Genomic DNA, 24,273 nt, shown 5'->3' on the forward strand with positions numbered 1-24,273 from the left:
CTCTGCCTCCCGAGTGCTGGGATTAAAGGCGTGCGCCACCACCGCCCGGCCTGATTTTGAGCAAAGAAATGATTCTCTGAACCGGTAATGGTGCAGAGAACTCCACCCAGCAACTAGGCATGTGATATTTATATATAGACGAGAAAGTGTGGCACGCAAAACAGCTTACTTAATTGGTTACAACTCAATTTCAGCATGTCTGTTTGGAGTATGGTGTGTCTTAATACTTACCTCCTTTGAAATTTGATGTGTCTTTCAGTTTGTCATGTTTCAGTTGTTGTGTCTGATTCTAGGTTACATGCTGGATTTGATATGATTACTCGGTTTCTGACAATAGTGGCAGGGAGGTAGTCACTCTGAATGCATGTTCACTTGCTACTTTAAGATAGTTATAGCTGGAAGTTTTCCTGTGTCCCACCCTGTCCTGCAGCCACTGGAACCCAATTAAACACACAGAGGCTTATATTACTTGCAAACTGTATGGTCTATGGCAGGCCTCTTGTTAGCTAGCTCTTATCTTAAATTAACCCATTTCTATAAATCTATACTTTGCCACATGGCTTGTGGCTTACCAATACCTTTACATCTTGTTTTTCCTGGCGGCAGCTTGCAACGTCTGCCTTGCCTCTCCTTTCTCTTCCTATCTGTTTGGATTTCCTGCCTGCCTCTAAGCTGTCTTGCCATAGGCCAAATGGCTTTATTTATCAACCAATCAGAGCAACACATATTCACAGCATACAGAAAGATATCCAAAACAGATCGTCCTCAGGTGGAATATACTGGCCAGCTGTTTATCCAACATGAATTTCTCCCAAGAGCAGCCTCAGGCTAGGGTATAAGAGCAGAACACTGTTGCCACTTCTATCAGTTATGTCTCAGAATGTATTTCATTAAAACACTCTGTGTCATCTATAGTATTTTAAGAATTCCAACTTATGTATTGTGTGTCTTAAGCTTCAGAATGTTTTGGGATCTGACCTTTTGGTAATTAAGTCTCTTATGCAGTGGGAACTAGACCGTGATCAGGGTGATTGGATCATTCAGTTGACAACATCCCAGAATGAACAAGAGTAAAGGCAGCATTTGCAGTATTCTGAACATGTGTCCCAGAATGTTTAAATAGATGTAGTAGTCTACACTGTTCTAGTAGAATTTTTAGTTTGCTATGTTTTCTTGTATTTTGAGGCAGAGTTTTGCTATGTAGTATAGATTGACCTTGAATTTGGAATTCTACAGCTTTAGCATCTCTTCAGGACTGAGATTACAGTATATATACTACCATGTTAATAGTCATAAGTACTTTTATAGGTGTATATGTTATTTGTAGTTAAAGATTTGAATGGTGTACATCTTAGTTTTGTTTTCTGTTGCTGTGATAAAATACCCAAGCAAAAGCAACTTAAGAGAGAAGGGTTTTATTTAGCACACAATTTGAGGTTACTGTCCATCATTTTTTGGAAATCATGGTGGTAGGAACTTAAAGCAGCTAGTCACATTTTGTGCACATTTAAGAGTAGAGAGCATGAATTAATGCATGCTGGTATTCAGTTCATTTTTTTCTTTTATATAGCCCAGATCCCATGCCTTAGGGAATGATTCTTGTTTCCATGTAGACAGGTAGGTTCTTAATTTTGTGACCAAGCACAAAGCACATGTTACTTGCTGGGTGGCTTTGTTTTATTTGTTTGTTTGTTGTTGTTTTTGTTATTGTTTGGGGGACGTTGAGACAGTATTTCTCTGTGTAGCCCTGAAACTAGCTCTGTAGACCAGACTGGCCTCGAACTCATAGAGGCCTGCCTCTGCCTCCCAAGTGCTGGGATTAAAGGTATGCTCTACCACTGCAAAGCTGAAATAGGCTGGTTTTACTGTGTTCTAAGTTATTGGCTCCCTCACACTCCCATTGGCATCTGACTTTCATTAGTGTTATTTTGTTTTTTTCCAGACAGGGTTTCTCTGTATAGCCCTGGCTGTTCTGGATCTCACTCTGTGGACCAAGCTGGCCTTGAACTCACAAAGATCCACCTGCCTCTGCCTCCCCAGTGCTGGGATCAAAGGCATGCGCCACTACCACCTGGCTAGTGATTTCATTTTTAGCAAAGCTTTTCTTCTACAATTTGGGCTGAATGTGCATAAGGTAGAGCAGTAGTAATCTGCTTGTCCACTCTGTGCTGTATGACCGTCACACTTCATGTAGTTTGTTGTTTCCTTTGCATCTTTTTTTTTTTTAGTCCATGGAAGCTTTTTATTAATGTGTTTTACATCTCTAGAAAAAGAATCCCAGGATTTTTCCTCCTGTGTGTTTTCGTCTTGCTTCTTCATGGTCCATGATGCCAGCTGAGGTTGTCAGTACAATGAAGCCAAACTGATGGGATGGGAGCAGATTGTTCTGCCATTTTTCTAGGTCTTTGAGTTGCACATCAAATCTAGGGCTTATCACCCCACACTTGTTCAACCTGCCTGTGAGGTTTACAACGATTTTCCCAGCTCTGTGGTCGTCGATGGTTTCAAACTCACCAAAGTAACCATGCTTCATCATCACAGTTAGGAACCTAACGATGACTTTGGAGCAGGGCCTGATGAGGATCTGACGTTTGCCTCTCTTCTCAGCATTGTTGATGCTCTTGAGAGCATCAGCCAGGACATTCATATGCACCATGGTGCCGGCACGGAAAGGTGGCGGAAAGAGGTCCTTTGCATCTTTATGTGAAGTCACTTTGTCATATTCCATCAACACTTAACATGCCCTCCTTTCCTCTCTGTGATGAGGTTAGTACTGATTGTCAACTAGATAGGATCTAGAATCATTTAGGAGACAGATCTCTGGTCATGTATATAAGGGAGTGGTTTTTAGGTTGAGTTTATTAAGATGGGAAGACCTACCCTAAGAGTGAGGCAGAGCCATTCAATAGGCTATGATCCCAGACTGAATAAAAAGAAGAAAGCAAGCTGGACACCCAAGTACCAGTCTTTTGCACTCTCTGCTTTCTGACTATGAATGCAATGTGGCTAACTGCTTCTTGCTCCTGACACTATCATTTCCAAAAAATGATGGACTGTACTTTTAAACTGTGAGTCAAAATAAATCTTTCCTTCCATAAATTGCTCTTGTTGGACATTTTGTCACAACAACAAAAAAGTAACATGTACATCCTTGGCTCTGTTTTCTGTCCTTTTTATGGTAATCCTCCCTTCCTAGGTCTTTTAACAGCCTGTCATCACAATTAGACTTCTGTACCAAGAAACGGAACTTGGTCCTCAGCAAGAGCATTATGTGCTCTTAACTGTTGAGCTGGAATTAAAGGCATCTATCATGCTAGCTGTGGTGATATTTTATTTGTATGTTAATAAAGTTTGTCTGGAGATCAGAGGATATAGCCAGCCATAAACAAAAGTCAGGCGGGGTAGCACACGCCCTTCATCCGATCACGTGGCAGGCTCTGTGTGTTCAAGGACACGGCCAAGCTGGTGATATGCCTTTAATCCCAGTACCAACCATAGAGACCTGGAGGTCTGTACAGACAGGCAGTGACGAGGAAGTGAGGTGGCTGGGCTAAGAGCCAATGAGAAGGCAGAACAGCAAGGCAATAAAAGTGCAGGTTAGACAGGAAGAACCGCGTTCTCTTGGGGAAGCTACAGCAGCGTGGTGAGCTAAGGTTAGCTGGTGGCTATTCCTATTTCTCTAATCTCTACAGCTTTCACCCCTGTATTTGGCTCAGTGTTTCTTATTTAATAAGACTGTTTAAAAATTCATCTGCAGCTAGCTATATTCTTTCTTTGAATAATTTGCAGATATTTTCTTTTTCTTTTCTTTTTTCTTTTTTTTTTTTTGGTTTTTCGAGACAGGGTTTCTCTGTGTAGCTTTGCGCCTTTTCCTAGAACTCACTTGGTAGCCCAGGCTGGCCTCGAACTCACAGAGATCCGCCTGGCTCTGCCTCCCGAGTGCTGGGATTAAAGGCGTGCGCCACCACCGCCCGGCTAATTTGCAGATATTTTCTACATCCTCTAAGTGTTCTTTTCATTAAGTTGATTTCCTTTGCTGTGCACAAACAGCTTAGTTTTATAAAAATCTGTTTGAGTTTTGTTTATTTGTTTGTTTTTGAGATAGGATCTTACTGTGTAGTCTTGGGTGGCCTGGAACTCACTGTTTCATGAGTGCTGGGATCAAAGGCATTTGCCACCACACCTGGCCATTTATTTTTGCTTTTGCTTTTGATGTTTAATCAAAAACGATTGTTTATACAGATTACTATTGCTTAAAAGGGTTTCCTTGTGTGTTTTCTTATACTAGTTGTGTGTGCACACACTCTTTGCAGAAACATGTGGAGACCAAAGGTTGATGTTGGGATGTCCTATTCAATTGTTTCTTCACCTCATTTTTTGAGAATGGGTCTCTCACTGAAGCTACTGTTTGACTAGACTGACTGCTGGGTAAGGTGCCAGGATCCATCTCCACTTTCCAGTGCTGAATTGTGTGCTGCTGAACTAATTTTTATATGGTTGCTGAAGATCTCAACTCAGCTCATGTTTAGACAGCAAGCACTTCACTCATTTAGCTATCTCCCCAGACCTTCTGCTAGTTTCTTAATTATAGACCTTATATTTGATGTTTTGAATTGATTTTTGTACGTGGTGAGAGAATAGGGATTCTTCTATATATTTACATTCCTAGCATAGATTTTGAGGACTGCCATTTCTCCAGTATGTTTTTGATAACTTCAGTAGTTACTCTTCATTGACAGCTTTCTGGATTTAGAGTCACCATGGAAGCACACTTCTGGATATATCTTTGAGATTGTTTGCAGAAAGGTTTAATTAGAGAAGGGAAGGTATACCTGAATGTTGATAGCACATTAGGTTGGGTTTTCAGACTGAGTGCAAGGGAGAAAGCTGTACATCAGTATTTATCTTTCTGCTTCCTTATTACAGTGTGACTGGCCACCTCATGCCCCACTGCCCACTGCCACACTCTCCTGGTCATGATATACTGTATTCCCTGAAACTAAGCCAAATAAACGTTTTTTGTCAAAACCAGTGTGATGTATAGATTTATTTCTATCCTTTCTATTTGTTCCATGGTTCTTTCTTTGTGTTGATTTTTATAAAAGCCAGTATGTTGCTATTTTGGTTACTCTGGCTTTGTGGGGTTTGGGTTGGTTGGTTGGTTTTTGTTTGGTTTTTGATTTTTGAGACAGGGTTTCTCTTTGTAGACCAAGCTGGCCTGGAGCTGAGTCCTGCCTCTGCCTTCTGAGTGCTGGGATTAAAGGCCACCACCACCCCACTAGTAGTTTGTTTTGAGATTAGATAATGTGGTACTTGTAGGTTTGTTCGTTCTGCTTAAGATTGCTTTGGTTATTCAGGGTCTTCTTTAATTCCATGTGAATTTAGAATTGCTTTTTTCTGTTTCTATGATGACTGCTTTTGGGATTGCATTGATTCTGTAGATTACTTTGGGTAGTTATGGACTTTTAAATACTAATTTTTCCAATCCATGAACATAATGTGTTTTTTTTCCATGTTTATGTGTGTCCTCTTTAGTTTCTTTCTTCTATGTAAATCATTTACAGCCTTGTTTCCATTTGTTCATGGTACTGGGAATTGAACCCAAGGCCTATTTTTTTTAATTAAGTTACCTACTTTGTTATTAATGTATAAAAGTTCTACTGATTTTTTTTATTAATATAGATTTTTGTGTCTAAAAGTTTCAAGTCATTTATCACTCCTGACAGTTTTTTGGTGTAATTTTCATTTTTCTATGCAATAAAGCCAGCTAGATGGCTCAGTGAGTAAAGACACTTGCCAATGACAATCTTGAGTTTGATTCCCAGGATCCATGTGGTAGGAGGAGAGGATCAATTTTTGAAAGTTGTCCTTTGACCTAAACATGTACTCAGATGATTTTTTGTTTTGTTTTTAAATCATGCCTCCAAACAGGGACAACATATGTAGAAATTCATACTGGTTGCATTTTTTTTTTTTTTTACCAGCAATTGATATAGCCCATTTACCCCAAAAGAAAAAAAAAATCAACTCTTCCATTAGGAAGTCCTATGTGTTTAGTTGGTCCTATAAAATATTGGAATTGGAATTTGTGAAGTTGTGGTCATTCAAGTATCACAGTAAAACACATATCTTGAATTTGTGATGATGTTGGTGTAAATAAATTTACCACACTTCTCTCACAAGAACATGGAACACACACAATTGTATTCAGTACCTAATACTTGATAATAGCAGTAATTGGCTGCTACTGGCTCATACATTTTTTAGGCTATATTTTTTATTGTTGTCTTACAGTTTATTCCTATGTAGGGCCAGCAAGATGGCTTAGCAGGTAGAGAGAGGTTTATGGCACTACAGGTCTAATGACCTGAGTTTGCATCTGTGATGTTCTCATGTTGCTAACTGGCACATTTCTCAAAAAACTAGCCCAGTTGTTTCACAATGAGCAAATGGCTAAGCCTTTCTAGTGGGTGGATAGTACTATTTGTCCTGGTTTTATTTTGAATTATGCCCACTGAGACTGGCTGCTTTGGCTTGACTCAGATAACCAGGGCACTTTGTATATACTAAACACGCTTGGTTCAGGAATTCAATCCTAGCACCAAGAAGGAAGAAATGAGTGGAGGACAGTGGAAGAGAGGAAGGAATATCAAAAAATGACAGTAGTCTTAGACTGTAACAGTTCTTAACACAGAGATGATCTTAATGACCTGATATCCACTAGTAACTAATTTTCCTATGCTTTTTCCCCTTTGTTTTTGCTTCTTTTGGGTCCTTTATTATAAAACTGTTGTCCCATAGGTGTGGTGGCATATCCCAACACTCTAGAGGCTAAAGCAGGTGGATTCTGAGTACAAAATTAGCTTGGGCTATACCATCTTTGGAACTTTTATTCCATTTTATAGTTTTGCTCGATTCTAGAATTGAAAATAAAGCTAATTTAAATATTTAAATAATTTCATCATTTTGTTGTTGTTTATTTCTTTTTACATCCAAACCGTAGTTTCCCCTCCCCCCTTTCCTCTCAGTCCCTCTCCCTCTACCTCCCCTTTTCCCTCCACCCATCCACTCCTCCTCTTCAGTTTCTTTTGAGAAAAGGGCAAGCCTCCACGGATATCAACCAATCATGGTATAGCAAGTTGCATTGAGACTAGGCACCTCCTCTCCTGTTAAGATGAGGCAATCTGGTAGGAGATAAGGGTCCCCAAAGCAGGCAACAGAATCAGAGAAAGCCCCTGCTCCCACTGTTAGGAAACCCACAAGAACACCAAACTACAGGACAATTAATAAATGGGACTGAAAAACTTCTGTAAGGCAAAGGGCACCATTAAAAGGACAAAATGGTAACCTACAGAATGGGAAAAGATCTTCACCAACCCTACATCTGACAGAGGACTGATATCCAAAATATGTAAAGAACTCAAACTAGACATCAACAAACCAAATAATCCAATTAAAAAATCGGGTAGAGGGGGCTGGAGAGATGGCTCAGCAGTTAAGAGCACTGGCTGCTCCTCCAGAAGTCCCGAGTTCAATTCCCAGCAACCACATGGTGGCTTACAACCTTCTCTAGTGGGATCTGATGCCCTCCTCTGGCTTAAAGGTGTACATGCAGACAGAGCACTCATACATAAAATAAATACATACATTTTTTAAACAAATGGGGTAGAGAACTAAACAGAATTCTCAGCAGAGGAATCTCAAATGGCTGAGAATCATGTTAAGAAATGTTCAGCATCCTTAGCTGGCTTCAGGGAAATGCAAATCAAAACGATTTTCTGAGATTCCATCTCACATCTGTCAGAATGGCTAAGATCTAAAACATGAGTGACAGCTCATGCTGTTGAGGATATGGAGTAGAACACTTCTCCATTGCTGGTAGGAGTGCAAACTTGTATAGCCACTATGGAAATCAATATGGTGGTTTCTCAGAAAATTGGGAATTGATCTACCTTGACCCAGCTATACCACTCCTGGGCATATAACCAAAGGATGCTCTATACCACAAGGATACCTGCTCAACTATGTTCATAGCTTTATTCATAATAGCCAGAAAGTGGAAATATGGTGATAGATTATTGTGTACCCTAATAAACTTTGCCTGAAGATCAGAGGACAGAAGAAGCCACTAGATTAAACATAGAGTCCAGACAGTGGTGGCACACACCTTTAATCCTAGCACTTGAGATCTCATGCCTTTGCTTGGGAAGTCACATGCCTTTAATCCTAGCACTAAGAAGGAAATGATATGGTGGGCAGAGAAAGGTATGTAAGGCGTGAGGAGACAAGTACTAAAGGCATTCAACTGAGGAAGCTTTTTGGCAGAAGCATCCCTTTCAGCTAGAGACTTTTCTGCCTGAGGAGCCCTAGAGGTAAGGGGTGATATGTCCCTTTGTGTCTCTGATCTTTAAACATTTACCCTAATATCTGGGCCTGGGTTTTTTATTAAAGACGGTTTAGAAATTCGTGTTACATGGAAACAACCTAGATGTCCCTCAAGTGAAGAATAGATAAAGAAAATGTGGTAGGTTTACATAATGGAGTATTACTCAGCGGTTTTGACATCATAATTTCATCCTTTGACAAGATTTCATTACAAATTGAATTTTATTAACACATAAAGCTATTTAGAATTTTTTTTGTCTTACCCTTTGTCAATTTCAGTCAATTCCATTTTTCCATTTATTGGCGTTTGTGATTTCTTGGCAGGAAGTTGATCAGTGGCCTCTTATACCCCCTGCAATGAACTCTTTCCTGATCTTGCTGTCTTCTCTTTTGTTCTTCATCAGTCTGTCTGAGGATGTCAGGAAAAAAAGAAAAAGGAAAAAAAAAAAAAAAAACACTTAGAAGCTGGCCTGGTGGCATCCACCTTTAATTCCTGAGATTAAAGGCAGGCTGATCTCTTGAGTTTGAAGTCTATCTAGTCCATATGTCGAGTTCCAGGCCTCCTAGGACTACATAGTGAGACCCTTTTTGGGGGGGCGGGGGATGACAAAAGACCACACACCGCAAGTAAGCAGCTAGTGCTTTAGGAGACACCAGCTAGGTATCCTGGAACCCCATTCTGTGTCTGCATGGACTTAGTTTTGATATCATAAATGAAGGGCTCAGCTCCCAGCACTGACACACGCAAGCCTTTTGTTTTCTTTTGCTTTTTAGCCAACAAGCTCTAAGTCAGTATCCCCATAAACTCTGCTATATTGGTTACTTTTTTATTGCTTCTAAGAACAAAAACCTTTGTCAGAAAAAGTGGCTCAGGTAGTGTGTCCACAGACCTTCCCCCACTCACTCTGTCTGTTACCCCAGACTCAATTCTCAGGGTTGCCTCTAGCACTACAGCAGAACACCAGTTGCAGGGTGTCTCTTGCGTGCATGCGCCACCCCCACCATTCCCCTCAGCTCCTATAGACCATCCCTCCCTGCCTGTCCCTTTCTATCTCATTGTTGTGACCTAACCCCCAACTCTGGTGGATGCCCCATACTTGTCTGCAGGCAACACCTGCCAGAAGACCAGCTTCCAACACCATCAAGCATTCCTCTATGAATATAGCAGCTAAGCAACACTCTGAAATTCTAGAGAGGAAACAGAAACCAAGGAACAAAATTCCCACCCAACCAAGACAAATCCAGAAATCAGTACCTAGACCTATAATCACCTCAGACCCAAATGCCTACATGCGCATAAGAACACAATATCAGCCAGGGAGTATGTCTCCACCAGACCCCAGCTATCCTACCACAGCAGGTCCTGAATATTCCAATATAGTTGAAGCACAAGAAAAAGACCTATGAGGATGATAGAGGACCTTAAAGAAATCCAGGAAAACACAAACCATTGGAGGTAATGAATAAATCCCTTAAAGAAAGCCAAGAAAACACAAAACAGTTGAAGGAAACAAAACTATTCAAGACCTAAAAATGGAAATAGAAACAATAAAGAGAACACAAACTGAGGAATCCTTGGTATGAAAAATTTAGGAATGCAAACAGGAACTACAAAGGCAGAAGTCTTCACCAACATAATATAAGAGATAGAAGAGAGAATCTCAGAAATTCAAGATACCATACAAGAAATGGATACATTGGTACAAGAAAATGTTAAATATAAAATATTCCTGGCACAAAACATCCAGGAAATGTGGGACACTATGAAAGACCAAACCTACAAATAATAGTAATAGAGGAAGGAGAAGAATACTAGCTCAAAGGCCCAGAAAATATTTTCAACAAAATCATAGATGAAAATTTTCCTAACCTAAAGAAGGAAATGCCTATAAAGGTACAAGAAGCATCCAGAACACCAAATAGAGAAGATTGAAAAAGAAAGTCCCGTCACCACATAATAAAACATGAAATTGCACAAAGAAAAAGAAATATTAAAAGCTGCAAAGGAAAAAGGCTCAAATAACATAAAGGCAGACCTATTAGAATTACACCTGCTTCTCAGTGGAGACTCTAAAAGCCAGAAAGGCTTAGATATGCTGCAGACTCTTAAGAGACAAGAAATGCCAGCCCAGATTACTATACCCAGCAGAACTTTTCAGTCACCATAAATGGAGAAAATAAAATATTCCTCAACATCAAGGATAGACATTACCTCAGGATAAAGGGTTGAAAGAAGATATTCCAAGCAAATGGACCTAAGAAGCCAGAAATACAGATTGGAAAAAAATAAAGCATCTCTTGAAAACCCAAAAGAAAGAGAAAAAAAAGTATCTTCAACTAAAACTCAAGTCCAAGTGGATCAAAGATCTCACTATAAAACTAGACGTGCTAGCAAAGGCAGGCAAATCTCTGAATTCAAGGCTAGCCTGGTCTACAGAGCGAGTTCCAGAACAGCCAGGGCTACACAAAGAAACCCTATTTTAAAGACAAACAAACCAGACATACTGAACCTGATAGAGAAAGTGGGGAGCAGCCTTGAATTCATTGGCACAGGAGACAACTTTGTGACCATAACACCAATAGTGCAGGCACTAAGATCAATAATTAATGGGACCTCATGACACTCAAAAGCTTCTATAAGGCAACAGGCACCATCATTCAGACAAAGAGGGAGCCTGCAGAATGAGAGAAGATTTTTATAAACTTTACATCTGATAAAGGTCTAATATCCAAAATGTATAAAGAACTCAAGAAACTAGATATTAAAAAAATCAAATAATCCAATTAAAATGGAGTACAGCTCTAGATAGAATTCTCAATAGAAGAATCGCAAATGGCTGAGAAACACTTAAAAAGAAATGTTTAATATTCTTAGCCTTCGGGGCTGGGGAGATGGCTCAGAGGTTAAGAACACTGACTGTTCTTCCAGAGGTCCCGAGTTCAATTCCCAGCACCCATATGGTGGCTCACAACCATCTGTAATGAGATCTGGCGCCCTCTTCTGGCCTGCAGGGATACATGCAAACAGAACACTGCATACATAATAAATAAATAAATCTAAAAAAAAAAAAAAAAAAAGCCGGGCGGTGGTGGCGCACGCCTTTAATCCCAGCACTTGGGAGGCAGAGGCAGGTGGATCTTTGTGAGTTCGAGGCCAGCCTGGTCTACAGAGCGAGATCCAGGAAAAGGCGCAAAGCTACACAGAGAAACCCTGTCTCAAAAAAACCAAAAAAAAAAAAAAAAAATTCTTAGCCTTCAAGGAAATGCAAATCAAAACTACATTTCAGTCTGGGTGGTGGCGGCGGCGGCGGCGGCGGCGGCGGCGGTGGTGGTGGTGGTGGTGGCCGCCGCCGCGCACACCTTTAATCCCAGCACTCGGGGAAGCAGAGGCAGGCAGATCTCTGTGAGTTCAAGGACAGCCTGGTCTACAGAGTGAGTTCCAGGACAGGCTCCAAAGCTACAGAGAAACCCTGTCTCAAAAAGCCAAAAAAAAAAACCCAAAAAAAACTACATTTCAGATTCTATCTTACACACCTGTCAGAATAGCTAAGATCAACAATACAAGTGACAGCCAGTGCTGGTAAGGGTGTGGTACAAGGGGAACACTCCTCCATTGTTGGTGGGAGTGCAAACTTATACGGCCACTATGGAAATCAATATGGCATTTCCTTAGAAAATTGGGAATTGATCTACCTCAAGACCATCTATATCATTCTTGGGCATATACCCAAACAACACTCCGTCCTACCACAAGGACTCAACTGCCAGAAACTGGAAACAATCTAGATGTCCTTCAACTGAAGACTGGATAAGAAAATGAGATACATTTACACAGTGGAGTGGTGGTTTGGGGGTGGTGTGGGGGGGCATCATGAAATTTGCAGGCAAACGGATGCAACTAGAAAAAAATCCTAGTAAGGTAGCCCAGACCCAGAAAGACAAATATGGTATATATCACTTATAAGTGGATATTAACTGTTAGGTAAATGATAACCAAGCTATAATCCACAGACCCAGACAGGTAAAGAGGATGGCTATAGGGTGAAGTATGGATCTCCTTGGGAAGGGGAAATAGAATAGATTCTATAGGTGGACTTGGAGTGGGAGTGGGAGGGACAGCTGGAATTGGGGGACGCTTGGAGGGTGGTGTGGAAACCTAGTCTTGTAGCAAGTCTTTCTTTGTACTGCCAGCTCCCAAATAATGACACAGAGACTTATTAATTATGAAAACTTGGCCTTAGCTTTGGTTTGTCCTACTAGCTCTTGTAACTAAAATTAACCCATTTATCTTAATCTGTGTTCTGTTGCGTGACTTGTTACCTCATCTCTCCATAGTACTCATGCTGCTTTCTCTGCTCTTTTTTTTGAGTCCTTCCTGTCCCCAGAAGTCCTGCCTAACCTCTTCCTGCCTAGCTATTCAACTCTTTATTAAGCCAGTCGTAATGACACATCTTCACACAGTGTAAAGGAGTGTTCTGCAACACTTCCTAAGATCTATGAAGATGATACTAGAGAGGACTACAGAGGATAAACTGGAGGATACAGAGTGTAAACTGGCCATCTTTTTTCCAGTGGTGGGACTGGGGTTACATTTGTTTGGGTTGTTGACTGAAGAAGTCCAGTGGAGATCTCTAAACAACCCTGGCTGATGCTAGGACAGAAGGTCACTCTCTGAAAACTGGAAGCAAAGCCCCATTGCCAAGGACAACTTCCACACAGCACATTGAATATAGAGAGGTGAGGCTGATGTGGGCTTTGAGCCTTCACTCTTACATTCTCTTCTGTGTGAGAAGGTACTTTGCAGGCTATAAAAAGAAACCTGGCCACCAACCCAACCACTAGAACCTTCCCCTACAACCTGTCCTGCCTACAAAATGTCCTGGGGCCATGGTGGCATAGAACTTGGGGAATGGCCAATCAGTATTTGGTTTAACTTGACCTGGAAACTGGATAACACAGAGACATAGGGTAGAACCAAACAGACTGAAAAAAAAAAATCAATGAAGTGTTTCCTAATGATATTCTGATATACTCATAGATTGATGCCTTGTCCAGTTGTTGTCAGAGAGGCTTCCTCCAGTAGCAAATGGGAGTGGGTGCAGAGACCCACAGCCAGACATTATTCTGAGGAGTCTAAATTGGAGATCTCCGTTGGGTCCCTCCTCTTGGAGATTAGGGAACCCTGAGGAAGAGGGGGTGGAAAGACTTGTAGGAGTCAGAGGGGATGGAGAACACCAGGAGAACATGGCTCACTGAATCAACTAACCAGGGCTCCAGTGGGCTCCCAGACTGAAACGACAAGCACAAGGCACGGCACGCATGGGTCGACACCAGGTCTTGTGGTGTATGTTATGGCTGTTAGCTTGGTATTTTTGTGAGGTTCCTAACAGTGGGAATGGGTGTATCTCTGACTCTTTTGCATGCTCTTGAGACTCTTTTCCTCCTAATGAGTTGCTTTGTTCAGCCTTGAAATGAGAGGGCTTTTGAGACAATCTTATATACATCCTAATCTTGAACCCTTAATCTTCTTGTCCCCACTTGCTGATTTCAGGGATTATAGGTAGTCTCAGTCTGGTGCCTCCAAATAGATAATTTGGAGATTACAAATAAGGGGTTATATTAAAAGATGGATAATATTGGGCTGGAGAAAAAGCTCAGTAGTTGAGTTTGTACTGCTCTTGCAGAGGACCCAAGTTGAGTTCCCAGCATCCCTGTGGGGTGGCTAACAACCATCTGTTATTCCAGCTTTAAGGGATCCACTGCCTCTGTCTAGCCTCCACAGGCATCTGTCTGTACTCTGTGCACTTACCTACACATAGATGCACACATACATAATTAAAAATAAAAATATTTTAATGTATAGAGCAAGCTTCTGATTGGTTCCAAGCACAGACACTTGTGTCCCTTCAGTATTTTCTTATTCACCTTCCTGGGAGCCACCTCATATTCTCACCATCTAGTCTGCAGTCTCTCTGGGCCAGTCTTTTTAAGTTTTTAATGAAAGCTTCATTACAATAAGCCTGATAGTAAATCACAAATTGGTCTTTTGCCTGTTCAGACTGGCTTCAGGAACCAAGGATCAAACCCAGTCTCATGCATGCAGGCACGCTCTTTCCTACTGAATTATATCCCCAAGCTTGTTGACCTGAGTTTGATCCCTTGGTGGAAGAAGAGAATGAACTTCCAAAAGTTGGTCTCTGACCCTTTCACATGTGTTATGGCACGTGCCTGTGCATGTGAACACACACATACACAAATGTTTAAAAAAATAATAGGCATCAAACCTTGGCTTTTTAAATTTTCTGTTTCTGTTCTATTGCTTTCTGCTTTGTCAGTCAGTTTAAACCCAGACACTGCGAAAGTAAGTAAAAAGGACTTTATTTGGAATCTCAAGAATGGCAGTTCAGGAAACATGGATATAGATGATTCTTAATCAGTATTCTGAGGATTTATTACATGGCAAAAAACATTGTTTAGTTGGGCCGTGGTGGTGCATGTCTTTAATCCCAGTACTTGGGATGCAAAGGCAGGTGGATCTCAGAGTTCCAGGACAGCCAGGGCTACACAGAGAAACCATGTCTCAAAAAAACAAAAACAAAAAAAACCACACACACACACACAAAAAAAAAAAACAAAAAAAAAAAAACATTCAAACTTCTGAAATTGAGAACAGATACAGGGGTCATTTTGCCAAGTAACTTCTACATATGTATTTTAAGTTGCAGGGTCCAGTTTCCTTATCCATCACAGAGGCCTGGGTTCCAGGTTTCCCTGTGAGCATCTGTTAAGAGTTCTTCTGAAAAGCTAGTTAAATGTTTTATCATGATCAATTCTTTTTTTTTCCCTAATTTGGCTTTTTTCCATTTTTATTAACTTTTTTTTTCATTTATTTTACATACCGACGACCATAGTTTCCCCTCCCTCCTCTCCTCCCGTTCCTCCCTCCCATCTACCCCCTCCCCATCCACTCCTCCTTGCTCTTTTGTTCATATTTTATTATTTCCTTCAGTTTCTTTAAGGGTTTTTTTGTTTTGTTTGTTTTTCGAGACAGGGTTTCTCTGTGTACCTTCGGAGCCTTTCTTGGAACTCGATCTGTAAACCAGGCTAGTCTTGAACTCACAGAGATCCTCCTGGCTCTGCCTCCCTAATGCTAGGATTAAAGGCATGCTCCACCACCACCTGGCTTCTTTAAGGTTTTGTTGTGGGTTTTTAAAGACAGGGGGATGGGACTGGCCTTGAACTAGACCCTTTTGCCTTATCCTTCCAAAAAGCTGGGGTTACAGGCATGTTCTACCACATCTAACATGATTTTTTTGCTTTTTTCTTTAAACTTTGTAGCTATATACCTCTGTGCGCTGTGTGTAGGTGTGGGTGTGGGTATGCTTGGGGTTTTGATTGTCGCCTCATGTGCACACTAGGCAAGTCATCTGCCACTGAGCAGTATGTAGCCCCAGCCTCTCTTTGCATTTTGCTCTAGGGATTACAATATTTAATACATATTCAGTTTTCAGAAACCTGTCCCACATATTTATTTTTGGGGTGGAAGGGGGACACATATACCACAGCACACTTAGGAGGTCAGAAGATAACTATTAGGAGCTATTTTCCTCTTTTATCATTTGAGTTTGGGAACTCAAATTTAACTTGTCTGGCATGACAGCAGTGCCCTTATCCACTGAGCATCTTGCTGGCCTAGGTTTTGAATTTTTCTCCGTATTTTCCTTTATCTTCTCTTGTAGATTAATCTAACATGGCTGACCAGAGGCAGCGCTCACTATCTACCTCCGGGGAATCACTATATCATGTTCTTGGGCTGGACAAGAATGCAACCTCGGATGACATTAAAAAGTCCTATCGGTAAGCAGCTGTGTTCCAAGGAAAAACATAAATCCTCATCTGATTTCTTGTATATTTTACTAAGAACCATGACTTTTCTTGGCAGACTCTTTTAACAGTTTCATTTCATCCTCACATGTATAGTTTAATCCTAAGACTTAAAACTTACACTGGCCATGCGTGGTGGTGCATGCCTTTAATCTTAGCACTTGGGAAGCAGAGGCAAAAGGGTATCTGTGTTTTGAGGCCAGCCTGGTCTACATATTGAGTTCCAGGACAACCAGAGCTATTTAGAGAGGCCCTTTCTCAAACAAACAAAACCCTGTTACACTGATGTTCTCTAGTGGCAAAAAAGTAAACACACTTGGAAGATATTGCCAACTGTCCCCAGACCATAGGGTCAGGGTCTGTACCCTGGGCATAGACAGAACCTTTATAGTGCTGAATGTTGTACTTAACACAGTGATGAGGTCTTTTTTGTCCTTTCATGACTGAATGGACTTGAAGAATGTAGCTTTTAAGTACAATATGATATACAGTAACCTAGAAAGGGGGCGGGGGCTCTACCTCAGATACTCCTGTGCTCCTCTACTTGTGTTGTACTAGAATGTCATTGTTATGCACTTCTGCCATCACCTTATTAGTCAGATATGCAGTTAGCTGGCTGGACACGGGGGGTTGACAGTAGGATTTCCCTTTGAAAGTTAGCAGGAGTCATTGTGCTATAAGCTGTGCCCTGCCCTTAGTACCTCAGGACTCTCCCATGTGCATGTATCCCAGTGGCGGGGAAGGTTGCCCTAAAACAATTACAGAGACTTTTTCACTCTGGTGAGCCAGATCTCTGGAAAATTGAAAATTGAATGGGTAAGCATCTCTTTCCCTGGACTCTGATGGATGAATGTGAAATGCAAGACCAAGGTAGAGCCAGGAAATGGTTTTGGTTACAGGAAGCTGGCCCTGAAATATCACCCTGACAAGAACCCTGATAACCCAGAAGCTGCAGACAAGTTTAAGGAGATTAACAACGCCCACGCCATCCTGACAGATGCCACGAAAAGAAACATTTATGACAAGTACGGCTCGCTGGGGCTCTATGTGGCCGAGCAATTTGGGGAGGAGAACGTCAACACCTACTTCGTACTCTCCAGCTGGTGGGCCAAGGTGAGGATGGGCCGCTGTCAGTGTGAGCTGCCACACTGAAGACATTGAAAATTCTAGTGCCCAGTAGGACTACAGACACTGAAAGATCTGTGCCTCCTTTCTCTTGACATGGTTTCTGGCCTGGAGCTGTTCTCTATATACTGTACAACTGGCATGCTGGCCCATTCATGGCAGGCATAGTGCACAGTGTACATGGAGCAGAACCATTTTGCATTAACATAGTTTTTCTCTGATGCATGGTGCCAAGTTATTAAAAAGATTGAGATAGGAAACAATTCTTTCATCATGGTGTGGGCAGGCATTTTGTTATCGGGGAGACTTAAAATCTCACTTTAGAAATGCTTGACCTACATAGTTTGTTTTATTTTTTTAATTTATTTTAATTTTTGCTTTTCTCATCTGTCAGCCATATACAAAGTCAGAATGATCTATCCCATAGCCCTTAGGTATAGGAAGCCTGATTTTGGCTTTTACTGGTTAGTCCTCAATCTTTATAGTTTTAGAGAGAAATCCATTATAGATTTATAGGTGGAAATTTAAGAGGGAGAGAGCCATGCCATTTGAGTTAGACATGGAGGTCAGCTACATTGCAGACCAGCAGACAGCTGCATTGCAGAAAGTTGGGAGTGAGACTTCAGAGAAAGAATAACGAAGCCCAAAGTACCAGAGAAAGCATACTTAGGCACTGGCCAACATCTGAATACAAAAGAAATAGAAGAGAACAAAATGGGAAAGTTAAACCTTTCAGAGTTCAGAAAGGCAGGCAAACTCAATAGAATCTCATGGCAGCCTGTGCTCAATCCCATCTTTACAAATTACTTTATTCTATTTTTTCTGCCTTCACCCTTCTGAAAAATACCCTTAGCATTAGCTGTACATTCTGCAGCTCTTGTCCTGTCTTCTCTAGGGAGGTTCTTGTGTTATGGCCTAAGGGCCCTTGAGGCTGTACAGTGCTAATATTCTCTTTCCCAGGCCCTGTTCGTTGTCTGTGGCCTCCTCACCTGCTGCTACTGCTGCTGCTGTTTGTGCTGTTGCTTTAACTGCTGCTGTGGGAAGTGCAAGCCCAAGGCACCTGAGGGTGAAGAGACGGAATTCTACGTATCGCCTGAAGACCTGGAGGCACAGCTGCAGTCTGATGAGAGGGGTAAGTGCCCACCCCAGGACCTTGTGAGTGTGTGGGGTGGAGCCAGCACTGGCCCTGAACGGTGTCAACTGTCTTGTCAAACAGGAGGGCACTGACACTGTGCCGAGAGTGTTTGTGGTGGCATCTGGGACTGTTGAGGTGTGAACGTGGACACTTGAGGTAAAGCAGGTGCAGGGAGCTGTTCCTGCCCGTGAACTGTGGTAGCCGTAGATCTGAGGGACCAAAGGTGGGGAGGGTGACAGGCAGGTGGGGAGGGCCGGGGGCTGGTGTGACCTGAGACCACTGAGGAAAGTGTGTTGGGTGGAGGTCAGCAAGTAGCCTCTCCCCTGAGTGTCTGTCCAGGTGGCCGAATGGTGTGATGCAAGGACCATGTCAATGGGCACACAATACGGCTGCTGCCCTTGTGCGATGAGGCTACTTACTTACTTTTCAGAGGCTACAGACACACCGATCGTCATACAGCCAGCATCCGCCACAGAGACCACCCAGCTGACGGCTGACTCCCACCCCAGCTACCACACCGACGGGTTCAACTAAATTCAGGAGAGGCTGTGATTAGAGGATGAATCGGCACCTGGCCACTGCAACCTTAGAATCATGAACTGTAGTCACTGAGATGGGGAGGCAGCCGTCAACCTGACCTGCTGTGGCTGGTCAGGGCCCCTCCCACCTCCTCTAAGCCCAACCATCTGTCAATCCTTGATACACGACGAAGTGCGTAGCATGCAGTATTTAAAGCAGTGTAGCTACGGTCTTCTTATGTTTTATCCTTTTTTTAATAGCATGTATGGGTTATGTTCAATGTCTGTGTTGTGGATGTGCTACAGCTGGGCTGAATTAACTGGATGGTAGTGCTTTCTTGGGTTTTCAGCCAAGTGGGTCCAGTGAGGTTCAGCTGTCTCCTTGTGCTTACAGGAGTAAGGTAGGCACCTGGAGCTACATCTCCTTGTTGGCCTGTGTCCTGTGACATGGTCTAGTCCATGGCTCTGATCTCATCCTCAAGGCTGCAGACAGGGTTCTGATTTGACCTGCAAAGGAGGGAGCTGGGCCCCATCCTCCCAGGCACCACCAGCATCAGTCGTTTGCACGATGTTCGTGTTGGGAAGCTTTCATAGGGTCTCTGCATCATCTCACTCGGCCTCGTGACAGTTTTCCTGTGTTAGATCTGCTATGGAGAGTGCAGGTATGCCCCTTCTGAAAGTGGGAGCACACTCTGTGTAGTATCTCTATCTTGGGTCTCCTGGCCTTGTGGACTGAGATCTTATCATTGGAGGCATGTCCCTTGCTGGTGTATGGGAAATCATTTGTCTCTGTTCTGCACCTTTCCAGGTCAAAAGCTGGATTGACGGGGCCACAGCCTCCTTCCCTCATTCCTGGGTCATCTTCCACATTCCTTCAAGCCAACCTTTTTAATCTTTTTTTTTTTTTTTTTTGGACTTTAAGAACCACAAATGGTAGCACCTGCCACTTAGTAATAGTCAGAAAGTCTTTGAGTCCAGTTGTGGGTGGCATGTAGCTGCTTATAAAGAGTTTGAGTACCCAGGATCCAGAACCTCCTCCCTGTGCTTGCCAGAACTCCATCCACCCCACTTGCCTCCGCTTCCACCTGTCATCATGAATGCCTCTGGCAGAGCTGGAGTGTTGGGTTCCTGGAGTAGGTGACTGGACCCTGGTACCTCTGACTCAAAAGGGTTGGCTTCTAGGGAAGCTATGGTGACAGTCACTCGACCTGGGATGCCAGCTGCAGGCTACAGAATTCCTTTGTGAACCTCCAGTCAGTATTCCAGTCTTGGTCACAGGGTACCGTGGTGGGTGGAATTGAAAAATGTGGTTACCAGGGATTTTGAACCACACTACCCTTTTACAGTTAGCTGGATTAGCTGCACCAGACTTCAATGAGCCTGGTTCCTCCAGAACCTTCCTGCTGGCTGCTGCTGACTACCTGCATTTCCAGTACAGATGAAGAAGGAGAAAGCTCATGTGGTGACTCAGTGGCTCAGACAAACCACCATGTGTTTCCGAAGCCCACCCTGTCCACCTGGCCCCAGTTCACCAGGGCCTTCAGGGACCAGATCAGGTTGACAGGAAGTTGCAAGAAGAGGCAGCATTGTGAGGACAAAGCTGGCAGTGATTGAGGGTACCTATCCAGATCCTGGGAGACATTGATGCCAGGGTTCCCAACTGACCCTACAGGAGAACTCCATGAGCCAGAAGCTGGCTTCAAGATCCTTCCATGGGTTTGTTAGTTTGTTTTGTTCTTTAAAGGATCTTAGGGATTTTCACTAACATACTACGTTAGAAATAATTTGTAAACATTGGACCTGTGGCTAGATGTAGTGGGACATGCCTATAATCCCAGCACTAGGGAGGCTGAGGTAGAAGGACATTGAGTTGTAGGCCAGTCTAGGCTTTACACAGTAAGACTCCGACTCAAACAAATCTAGTAGAAGAATGAGAAATTCATTGCTGGGCCAATTGTTGCAACAAAAGAAGAAGCAAGGCCACTGGGCATCTGGGGTGCTGGTCCCAGTACATTAATCTTGGTGCCCTTTTAACATAATGACCAGTAACCAGGTTCAGAGTTGTAGGTAATGAGTAGAGAGCTGCAATCTGGAAGCACATCCCTCCTGCATGTACCTCTGTGGCCCTTTCCCTTACATCCTAGTGAGCCAGGTCCTGAACTGGGACTTGTGGTGCTGTAGGGTGAGAGCACAGAAGTTGAACCTAGTGTCTTTTGGAATTTGTAAAGCTAAATAAATCATGTTGAACTTGAAACCATCAATATGTAGAACAATTTCAAGGTGATAATAGTGATTGCCAAGGCCAGTTAACTCCCTGACCTATCCCTTCACACAGACTCCCTGCAGGGTTTTACTGTGTTGATCTAAGTTCTCCTTGATTTCATTTGCCCTGACCTAAGCATAACTGGTGAGTCTCAGAATCAGCCTGACTATTCCTGACCAAATACTATTAAATATGAATACACACACACACACACACACACACACACACACACACACACTCCCTAAACTCCTATACTGGTAGGCAATGTAGATGGTGTTGTGGTGTTTTGCCAAGGGAGTGCTGGAGTCTGTGCATGGAAGTTCGTCGAGAGCAGTGGATACCCCTTCAGGACCAGAAACTGATCACTTCTGACCTACAGAAAGTATTTGGGAGAGATCCTGGAGACCCATCTCACCAAGACTAGAGTGTAGATTTCTGTTTGTGCCCAATGATGTGGTCTTTCCTTGTCTTCCTTTTGACTGTATTTTTAAATTACTTTAGATAATTCTGTGCAATGTTTATAACCCTTCCTAGTCTTCTGATGTTCATTATCATAGCCAGCACCCAATGGGGACCTGTTAGAAAAAGAAATCAGTGCTTACTGTGGTTAGCAGGAAACTTTCCCAAGTTGTTGGTTGCTGGATTTGTTACGGAATCATAAAGCCAGTCTCTTCTCAGATGTTCAGATGCCAGGTTTTACTAACATCAATGCCCACTGTCCTGCTGACCCATGGCTTTTATTCCAGGTGAACCTTGTGCAAAGGAGCTGCCATTGTTGCATCTGGTAGTCTCCAGAGATGGTGACCCAAACATTCAAGCTGTCCCTGGAGGGTCTAGGTGCTGTGGTACAGAGAACTGGTGGGCCATGACCATCTTCCTGTGGCTTTCAGTGCACCTTTTATTGAGGGATAGCTGTGGACAGTATAAAACATGACTGATCTCATTCTTTTCCCTGTGTTTTGAGCTGTGAACCCATGTGTCCCAGCACTGACCTGTTCCTTTTATTTTGGTTGAGTTATCCTCCTATGAAAATAACAAAAGCTACATCTTTACTATCCTCACAAGCACGGTATGTGTTGTCACATGCTGTGAGTGTGGGCTATGGTGTGTGTTGGTGTGTGTACATATGTGTATATGTATATATCACGCAGCAGGCCTGTCATGCTGCTGTTTGGTGGCAAAGCAACAAGTACAATAAAAGTCGGCTCCAAAATAGCCTGTGGTTTCTTGGAGTGTTGGGCAGGGGTAGGATCTCTTGGCAAAACACAAAAGGAAACCCTAAGCTTATTGTATACATATAGGTACATGTACCTGAATGCACTGCATAGACCCTGGCCAGCATTTGGCTTCAGGTATGTATGTTGGGCACAAGGGTGACTATACCAAATATATCCCTGGGGACCATGCCAAGCTCATCGACCGTCAAATATATGAGGTATAGGACATGACTAGAAGCTTTCCTCTCTTGAAACACTAAAATTAATGAGCACCTGTTAAAATCAGTAACCATGTAAAGGATAGCCCAGGCAGGGGTTTTCTGTGGCCAAGAAAGGGCCCCAGTCAAGTGCCCCATAGGCTGTGCTGCTGGTAGTTTTCTAGGGAAGTGTCTCATGCTAAGTTGGGGGAAAATTTTTTTACTTAAAGACAATTTTTAAGAGCTGAATGCAAGTGCATGGAAAGCCTGTACTAGTTTTACCCGCTACTGAAATCTGTATACAGCAGAGTACAAGCTGCTGTCAGCCCAGGCTGAATGACTTTGGTGTACTTTCCAAGGGCCAAACTGAAAGCTGTGGTGGTTCCGCATGGTGACCTGTCTAAATGTTGACCTAAAATAAAGATAGCTGTTGTCAAACAAATGTTTTCATTGCAGACCATGTGTGTCTTATTAGTGATTCCTGCCTAATTCTGTTTGTGAATTTGGCACTGAAATGGCACCTGATGTTGGCCCCTGCTGGGTCCCCTATGGAATGAGGCCTCATTTCCTCTTTCCTGGTCAAGCTGTGAACACCCCTCCCCTCAGTTCTGACACCTCATTTCTAAATGCCTTGTCCAGAATGAAGAACCTGTTAGTCCTTCAACTCTGCTAAGGCAGCTGGATTTTGTACATATATGTGTATTGGTTTGATTTGTTCTTGGGAACCAGTCATCCTGGTTGGACTTGGGTAGAACCCTTCTAGGAAGGACCTGGTCCCTACCCAGCTTCTCATAGTTTTTCCATGACAAGCAGGAAAAAGGCACAAGCCAAGCTTAAATAGGGTTTGAGGGAACCTATTTTAGGTTCCCAGCCTACCCGTCACAGTTCAGAGACCCACAGCTCATATCCAATAGTTGTCCCTATGCATATGTCTGTCACCTCATTGGGATAGAATCAACATGACAGGAGCAAGATGCCTGGCAGTTTCCAGAGAAGCTTCTCTTACCCTCTAGAGTCTAGTAGCAGCAAGGCAGGGCTGGACATGAGACTTTGGTTCTGAAAACCTGAGGCTCCGACCATCTTGGAGCTGGGTCTTCTTCCATGGCTCAGTCCTTGTCATAGCTGCCCACATACCAGCTTTTTATGGATCCTTTGGTAGTATCAATGTGGTTGGGAGGAAGTGGTCACAAGGGTTGCCTCCTCTCAGAACCCTAGGTAGCCCTGTCTGTGCACAGGTCCAGATCAGGTGGGCACGGGGCTGTATGGTTCATTTGGAGGCCCCACTTCCTTATCTTCATCAGGCAATGAATGAATAAGTTTTCAATTGTAAGGAATACAGGGAGGAGAATACCTTGTCCTGCTGGATAGAGCTGGACCCTTCACCTCATTCTCAACTTCTGTCTTAGGGTTTCTATTGGCTGTGAAGAGACACCATGACCACGGCAATTTTTAAAAAGGAAAGCATTTCATTGGGGCTTGCTTACAGTTCAGAGATTTAGTCCATTATCATCATGGTGAGAAGCATGGCAGCACACAGGCAGACATGGTG

At 42.9% G+C, this 24,273-nt stretch overlaps 2 protein-coding genes across 3 annotated transcripts in view; one reads left to right on the plus strand and one right to left on the minus strand.

Annotated features, from left to right (window-relative positions):
* The window catches only part of Dnajc5 (DnaJ heat shock protein family (Hsp40) member C5), a 33,629-nt gene extending 11,104 nt beyond the window's left edge, over nucleotides 1-22,525 (plus strand). The window contains exons 2-6 of one of the 2 annotated variants that reach the window (XR_008215481.1): nucleotides 16,125-16,242; nucleotides 17,169-17,382; nucleotides 18,355-18,526; nucleotides 18,611-18,685; nucleotides 18,960-19,072. Coding sequence is in view for 1 of the 2 variants with exons in the window: in XM_052726684.1 (XP_052582644.1) it covers nucleotides 16,136-16,242; nucleotides 17,169-17,382; nucleotides 18,355-18,526; nucleotides 18,960-19,063 (597 nt within the window). In the remaining variant the exon portion in view is untranslated. Of the gene's footprint in view, nucleotides 1-16,124; nucleotides 16,243-17,168; nucleotides 17,383-18,354; nucleotides 18,527-18,610; nucleotides 18,686-18,959 lie in introns of both variants that reach the window. The other variant, XM_052726684.1, reaches the window with a different exon arrangement.
* LOC128102682 (40S ribosomal protein S15a-like) lies at nucleotides 2,152-3,764 on the minus strand. Its single transcript, XM_052726686.1, has one exon. The coding sequence runs from the start codon at nucleotides 2,726-2,728 to the stop codon at nucleotides 2,264-2,266; it is 465 nt and encodes a 154-aa protein (XP_052582646.1). The 5' UTR covers nucleotides 2,729-3,764; the 3' UTR covers nucleotides 2,152-2,263.
* Nucleotides 22,526-24,273: the final 1,748 nt, after the last annotated feature.

The sequence above is a fragment of the Peromyscus californicus genome, unplaced genomic scaffold (genome assembly GCF_007827085.1).
Source record: "Peromyscus californicus insignis strain IS unplaced genomic scaffold, ASM782708v3 Scaffold_7__1_contigs__length_154581171, whole genome shotgun sequence".
NCBI classification, from domain to species: Eukaryota; Metazoa; Chordata; class Mammalia; order Rodentia; family Cricetidae; genus Peromyscus; species Peromyscus californicus.